At 32.3% G+C, this 8,045-nt stretch overlaps 1 protein-coding gene across 1 annotated transcript; it reads right to left on the bottom strand.

Moving 5' to 3' along the window:
- Positions 1-1,055: 1,055 nt before the first annotated feature.
- On the bottom strand, positions 1,056-4,517 carry LOC107495356 (inosine-5'-monophosphate dehydrogenase). The gene is made up of 5 exons (XM_016116483.3): positions 3,919-4,517; positions 3,371-3,823; positions 2,700-2,879; positions 2,058-2,315; positions 1,056-1,401 (listed from the first exon to the last, which is right to left on the bottom strand). The coding sequence occupies exons 1-5, from the start codon at positions 4,465-4,467 to the stop codon at positions 1,330-1,332; spliced, it is 1,512 nt and encodes a 503-aa protein (XP_015971969.1). The 5' UTR covers positions 4,468-4,517; the 3' UTR covers positions 1,056-1,329.
- Between the last annotated feature and the right edge of the window lie 3,528 nt (positions 4,518-8,045).

The raw sequence follows: 8,045 nt of genomic DNA, 5'->3' as shown, positions 1-8,045 counted from the left end.
ACCATACTTCTCAACTTTCGATTCTCTTCTTGCCACCTTCCACCATTTTCCTCTGAAAAATATATTTCCAACACTCAAGAATTACGTGCGCTTATTATATACAAACCTCGGATTCAGTATTTTCGGCATTAGGTGATCCCTTTGAAGTTGAAATTCCAGTAGTTGCACACGTTAAGTTCAGCCCAGTCTGCGTATATAGGATGAATAATTAGCTAACAAATAAAGATGATACAAAAATTAAAGTGATGGAACGTTAGTTAGTTACGTTTACAGGGTGACGAGGGAAGGATGAAGCGTTGTTGGTGGTTTATTAATAGTGTATTACCAGAACTCAAAAGTACTCTTAACTCATTTTTTCCTTTAGATTTTCTCTACATACTCAATTGAACTCATCACTCAACATCACTAATAATGCATAAACTTTAAATGTCTCTTCTACTTAATGAAGTAAACAATCTCAATAGACAATAGTTATATTTTACCATGGTCATTACTCATTTTTCCCGTATTTTCTAATGGCTTAGTGATATTGGTATGTATATTAGACAAGATTGTTTGTATTGTTTAGTAACATTTTTCATGAATATTTTTCTTAAAAAAAAAGTCCCGAGCATGTTTCATTGTAAACTCACAGTTGTTTATTGCTTTTGTTTTGTTTTCATATTTTTATCTACTATAATAACATGCAAGTATAAGAAACGCACTACATAATGTTCACTAATCATATCATATATTCATATTTTAACATAAAATTGACTTTCTAAGATAGCAAGGTATTGATTAAAAAATTTTCCACTCTTTTCAACTAATAAAAATTTAAAAAAATACAAAATATCACGAATAAAGATATCCATTTCGTTGCCTTTCGACCCGTTTGGCCAGACAACTAAGAGTCTGAAACATACCATTCTATTTTACCTAGCTTATTAAAATGACTTTTTTTTTTGTCACTGATAAAATTTCAATATGAGAAGTTTTATTTAAAAATAATATGTAAATCTAATGAATTGAAGATAACAAAGAAAATTTACCATGAAACCTCAAATAGTACTCCAGAAGTATTGATTGGCACAAAAAAGATAACCAATTAAAACATCTATTTAAAATACAAGACAACTATGACGGAATCAAAACCCGAAGAAAAATTTAAAGTTAACTCGGATTAATCCCATAAAATCATGGTGTGGCCACCATCATCCACAATGTTTCGATTTCTAATAACATCATTGGCAGCAACTTGTGACTGTAGAGTAACATTTTATGCCCTTTTCTAAACTGACAACAACAATTTCTACCACGGCTTACAACCATTTTGGATGGTTTCATACTTCAAAAGTATTTCTTTTCATAAGAAACCAGACCATGGATTCCACCTTCAACCTGCGCTGCTCCAGTCCGGACCTGAACAGAGCATACCAAATATTAAGAAACAAATTTGAGTAAATCCCCCTTTTAGTCTTAGAAAGTATTTCAGAAAAACATTAGTTCAGAAAAGCTTATAAAATTTATAATACCAATCTGAACGACAATATTAACATAAACCATATTTTATTGTTTGCTTGAGTTAATTCCATGACAACGAGGTTGCAATTGCAGGCAAACACATCTGATTCCCGTTACACAATTTAGAGTAAAGTGTGTTTTCAGATAGTGCTTTTCTCCTCTTGTGATTTTCAATTCAAGATGCATGTTCGTATAGAAAACACTAGTATTTTTTGAATCCTAACTTGTATGGGAACAACTCTTCCGAGCAAAAAGAGAACAAAACCTAAAATATGAGGTAAAATAATTTCTTGCTTCTGGAGCACATTTACAAACCACTCACTTCAATCTATAATGTTAGGAAGTTGTACAAATCCAAAAATGCCGTAAATAATCTCAAAACATGCATTAAATGTGTTCTAGGAAAATGCAAAAATTTAACACAAATGTTTTTTACTCCTTTTCCCTTTGTTTGGTTTGAAAACAATAAAAATAATTAAAAATAAAAAAACCCTGTAGAGAACTAGTGTATTTAGTGCAGAAATGATGAAGACAACAAGAAACGATAACCGTACCTCTAGCCTTAACACCTTGGATCTGAGGAGGTCATGAGCAGACTGCAGAGAGTTGGCACCGATATCTTGAAACCCTTGCTTGACAGCTTGCATGGTGTATGGTAGGAACTTCAAAACAGAACCCTTATCTTTAACAGCTCCAACAACCCCCTGAGCAATTTTTAGTTTTGCAGTGTCACCCAAATATCTTTGATCACTTCCTTTAGTCATAGCTTCTAGTGAACCCATTCCTCTATACTTCTTTACTCGTTGACCATTCTGGTGAAGTAAAAATCAATTATGCATATTAACCAAAGGCAAGGAAGAAGAATAGCTCAAGACTTTATTTGTTAGAACTAGAATGACCAAGTCAAATATCGAAAACATTGCAATCTTTTCACTTTAAGTACACCAAGGTCTTGAAACAAATATTAATCATGAATTACTCCTAAAGTTTCTTCCCAATTACTCATCTGCCATTTCAGTGTCAACACCAAATACAAAAATAAATAAATATATAAATATTTTTCCTCTAAGCATAGAGTTTTGATGCTCTTACAATTTCATCTTTTTTCTAAGCAGTAAATTTTCTTTTATCATCACACTGATCCACATTATATCACAGCTATTGTTGCAGAGCTTGACCCAGTTTTTTATTCATACCTGATATTCATAAGCTCCGGGAGCCTCGTTGCTACCAGCTAAGAAGCTTCCCATCATAACTGTAGATGCTCCCAATGACAAAGCCTTGACAATATGCCCAGAGTTTGAGATGCCACCATCGGCAATCACAGGAACACCGCTTTTATAAGCAATAGATGCAACCTTGTAAACTGCAGTTGCCTGAAAAGCATGAAGTCAATATTAACAACTTAGCACCTGCAAGCCAGAACATATAATTGAGAACAGGGTAGAAAGCAGGGCTGAAAATTCCCAAACACTTAAATACAATAATCTATACAAAGTCAAAACTACTTAAACTTCGTCATTCCATAAGAAAATCATCACCATCTAAAGCAAAATGTAATCCCAATCACTGAATACTATTCAATAAGTCAACACTGTTCAAACAAAATGCAATTCTAATCATTTAATAAGTTAATACTGTACAATCCTTACAATTGAGTAGCAAGATCTCTTCTGCAATTAAGCTCAACCTAATCACTGAACCAAACCTTCTCAAAACATAAAAACTATCAAAATTTATCACAATCTAAACTCATATCTAACAAACAGCTCAAAACTCCAGGCCATCAACAAACACCAACACAGGCAGCAAAGATCAAAGATAGCACCAAATTGACAAATAAAATAAAACAAAATAACGTTCATACCTGACCACGCCCAACTGCACAAACCTCCTGTGTGGTGCAAATTGAACCAGACCCCATACCAACCCTCAATCCATCAACACCAGCTTGGATCAAATTCTCAGCCTGGTACATAGTGACCACGTTCCCACCAACCACATCCAGTTCCGGGTACACCTTCTTCACATACTTGATCATCTCCAATTGGTAACTAGAATTACCCTGTGAGCTGTCAAGAATCACCACATTCACCCCGGCCTTCACCAAGTGCTCCAACCTCTCCTTGTCTTGCTCCCTCGTCCCTATCGCCGCCCCAACCATCCATTCCCCGTCGGCACCCACCGACCCAGGCCCTGCCAGCTTTGGGTACCCTTTAACCTTCTCAACATCATCCTTGGTAACCACATCAACCATCTCGTTGTCTTTCACCAGCCCAACGAAATTCGCCTTCTTCTCCTCCAAGACCTTGTCAATTTCCTTCAAAAAGTAAGGGAGGCAGAAAAACTAAGACAATGTAAACAAAGACAACACCAAAAGATTTTACTTAATGAGAGCAAAGTATTCGTCCTTGCCTTCAAGTCATGGCTCCAGGGCACCGTAACAGGTGTCGAGGGAGCCATGTAATCGCGAACTTTCAAGCTCTTGTCGCTTTGATTCGTGTAATCTTCTTTTGACACGTAGCCGAGTAGTTTGGACTTAGAGTTGCCGGACTCCGTGACGAGGATGAAGGGAGAATCGGCGAAGTCGTCCAGGGAGTCGATGTAAGCTGAGGGAGGGAGGAAGACCGGGTGGGAGAGGATGGGAACGCGGCGGGACTTGGCGGAGCGGATGACGGCGGCCTGGGTGGCGGGGGAGATGTTGGAGTGGATAATGGCGATGGCCCCGAGAGAGGCCATGGCGGCGCCCATGGCGGACTCGGAAACGGTGTCCATCGGAGAAGCAACGAATGGGACGGAGAGAGGGACGTTGCGGGAGATGCGGGAGGAGAGATCGACGGCCTCCGCCGGGAAGTCGATGTAGTGAGGGAGGAAGATGACGTCGTCGTAGGTGTAGGAGAAGCCCTGGTTGAATAGCTTCTCCGCCGTGAAACCGTCTTCGATCGGCGGCGGAGTGAAGTCCATGGCGCCGGCGGCGATGGTGATGGTTGTTGTGGTTGCCAGGGAGGGTTTAGTTAGGGTTTTGTGAGCTAGCTAATAAATATTAAATATTACTATTTAATAATTAATAATATAATTAGATCCAATTTAAATAAACAGTTTAATTAATTTTTATTATAAAAAATTATTTTTTAATTTTTTTATAAACACTTAAATAATTTTTTAAAAAATTATAATTTAATTTTAAAAATTATACAAAATATTAATACTATTTTTTTTATAAGTCAAAAAAAATAATAACTCTTAAAATTTCTCAAACAAGTCTTAATAATCACCATGGATAAACTTTAATTTAAATTGTTTCCTTTTGCGGGTGAACAATTGAGAGAACCAAATCGGTTAAGAATCAGTAAAATAACTAATTTATTAGTTTAATGATTTGATCAAAATTCAACGAGATTCAAGATTTGTTTGGATAAATTTTTAAAAAAAAATTTAAGTTATTTTTTTTAAAAGTTTTTATAGAAAAGTAAAAATAATTTTATATTTAAATATCTCATGCAAAAAAATCTTTTTAAATATCAATTATGGGTTTATTTGGGTGAGTTTCTAAGAAAAGATTTTGTTTAAATTATCTTTTTTTAAAAGATCTTATAGAAAAGTAAAAGTAATTTTATGTTTGGATATTTTATGTAAAAAGGTCTTTCTATCTATCAATTATGTTTGGGTATAACAATATAAAAGTACTTTTTGTTTATTTATTACATAAAAAACATCTTTTTTTAAGAAAAAAAATCTTTTAAGAAAAGATGTAAATTACAACTTCTCAAGAAAGATCTTTTTTTGATTTTACTAGTGCTTTTATTTTTACTACTAGAAATTTGTCAAACACGTTAAAAAATTAAAAAATATATTTTTTTATTAAAAAAAGATCTTTTTTTAACAAAATAATGGTGCCCAAACATGCACTATGTTTAGATATAACAATATAAAAGTACTTTTTTGTTTATTTATTACATAAAAAACATCTTTTTTTAATGAAAAAATATCTTTTAAAAAAAGATGTAAATTACAACTTCTCAAAAAAAATATTTTTTTATTTTTTTTGTGTTTTTATTTTTATTACAAAAAATTTATCAAACCCATTAAAAAATAAAAAAAATCTTTTTTCAATAAAAAATTTTTTATCCAAATAATAGCCCCAAACAAACACTCAATCGATTTAATTAGAACACAATAAATAAAGACATCTCAATGTCTGTTTCAAACAAAACACAAAAATTTATATTAGATGAAAGGAAGAATACTATAAAGATATCCCATATAAACCTTTAAGAATTATTGGAAATTTTTCTTAAAACGGTACAGATAGCTCTTAAGAATGATATATTTTCCAATTTCTAGCAGAAACACATATTTAAACAAAATATAGACTAAACTTTTAGAAGGAAAAATAAATCATTATAAAATACAACAAAAAAAATTTATATTTTTTTTTGTCCAATCCTTCAAATTATGTATCATATATTTCCAATTTCTTATTACTCTACGGATCACAACTTCTTTATCATTGTGTCGCCAACAGATGTCTAAAAATTCAACCTACTAAAAAAATAAAACAATAAAATTAAAAGAACCTCGTTTATAAATACATTGTATACTGTATATAACAAAAAATAAATAACAAAAAACAAAAAATTAAGTGGTTAGAATTGGTTTTATATAAACAGAAGCAAGAACGAAAAATTACAACAAAAATTACAGGTAACGAGCCATCAGCAAATAATCCTAACAAGAATCAGCATAATTAGGAAACAAAATAAAAAAATATTAAAAAAGATTAAAAAAAACTATGTTAACATGGTATAAAGAATTTAGGGAAGAAACGAAAAATCTAAAAAAATATTATTTTTATTATTTATATTTTTCATCTGTAATTACAAAGAGTACGCTCGTAGATTAATTTTTTTCTAATCCTCTTTGATATTTTTCTGATTTTGTTCCCTAATTATGATATTCTAAATAATTAGATTAAATTCAACAAGAACACAAACAATGAAATTAAATACTCAAAGCTATCGGCAAATAATAATCCTAACAAAAATCAGCACGTAACAAATAATCAAATTAAAACTAGAATTGTGAAAACAAATTATGAGAAATAAACAGAACTAAAAAAATCAAAATCCTAGGACTTTGAAAATTTTTACAATGGAATTTATAAAGCAAAATCATAACAACAAATTATGACAAATAAAAAGAATTTAAAAATAGAATTAAAAAAAATTCAAAAATCTTAAGGTAGCATTTAGAAGAGAGACTAAGAGACAAAGACTGAAATAACTCTCAATATTGTGTTTGGTGTAAAATGGAAGAAATAATGAAACTCTAATTTAATTTGCATAAATGATAAAGTTAGAATTAATTAATTGAATTGTGGGTATTTTAGGTATAAAATGTTATTAAAGTTTCAGTCTCTATCCCAAAAATTTCAGTTACATGTGTTTCCACTTTTTTGAGGTACTGAAATAGTGAAATTTAGGGGCAAAACTATAAATTTTAGTACCTGAGCCAACAAATATGACATTGAGTCTCAGTCTCCATCTCGATACCTCAAAACAAACGCTATCTAAGAGATTGAAAGATGCAGCGACGGAGGCGAAGAGACTGGACTGACGGAGAGGCTGGACGTTGCATGATTGGACAGCCGACGAACTGCGATAGAGTACAACGAGGCTAAGAACAACAAAACACAAAAGCGCTGAGAAGTGAGAACGGATGGAGGCTGACAAATTGCGACGGAACACACGCGACTGCTAGAAGGTTTTATTCTTCGACTGCATGAGTGAGAGAGGAGTTTGTGGCTTTTTGCGCCGTGAGTGAGAGAGAGTAGTATATCTTTATAAACTTTTAAGGAACTTTTTTTTTATATTATATTATTAGGTGTGAAATTCTGATAAATCAGGTTTTTTTATTTATAAAATAAAAAAATTTATTATTTCCCCAATATGATTTTTAAATTTTAATTTCTCAAATACGATTTTTTTGGCATTTAAGCAAATTCGTCGGACCCGGCAAACTCTATAAAAATTGACAAGTTTGCCTAATTTCCGGCGAACTCCCTTTTTAAGTTTTTTTTCAATTTTGCGTTTTTAATCTATTATCATCATCTCCAAATAGTATATAAATCTACAAACAATATATAGGAATACACAAAAATACACGGACAACAAGCATGACTTCTCCAAGGATTTTTTAATTATAAATTAAAAAAATAAACCATATTTAACAATGATAACCATTGTTATCGTCTCTAAAAATACACAGGTACACCGGAATAAGCCATATTTAACAAAGATTTTTTTAATTATAAATTAAAAAATAACTATTCCCAAAAAAGTCTCAATTTAGCCACAGGCCAAAGCTGGATAATATATGCAACAATGCATGTGAGGTCTTCAACGCACGGATCAAAGAGGTTAGGAGCAAGCGAATCATCACATTGCTTGAAGAGGTAAGGATGTTTGTTATGAGGTCCATTGCAAAGAACAATGTAAAGTTGAACAGCCACGTCAGAAAACTTCCACCTACGATTTAAATCT

Source organism: Arachis duranensis, chromosome 6, assembly GCF_000817695.3.
Source record: "Arachis duranensis cultivar V14167 chromosome 6, aradu.V14167.gnm2.J7QH, whole genome shotgun sequence".
Lineage (NCBI taxonomy): Eukaryota > Viridiplantae > Streptophyta > Magnoliopsida > Fabales > Fabaceae > Arachis > Arachis duranensis.
Note: the sequence above shows the minus strand (reverse complement) of the source record. Positions and strands in the feature narration are given on the sequence as shown.

Coding starts and splice junctions, on each gene's coding strand:
- LOC107495356 (XM_016116483.3), bottom strand. CDS start 4,467: ATGGACTTCACTCCGCCGCCGATCGAAGACGGTTTCACGGCGGAGAAG. Junction 3,824..3,918: donor CCTGGAGCCATGACTTGAAG/GCAAGGACGAAT, acceptor TACTTTTTGAAG/GAAATTGACAAGGTCTTGGA. Junction 2,880..3,370: donor GTGCAGTTGGGCGTGGTCAG/GTATGAACGTTA, acceptor CATGCTTTTCAG/GCAACTGCAGTTTACAAGGT.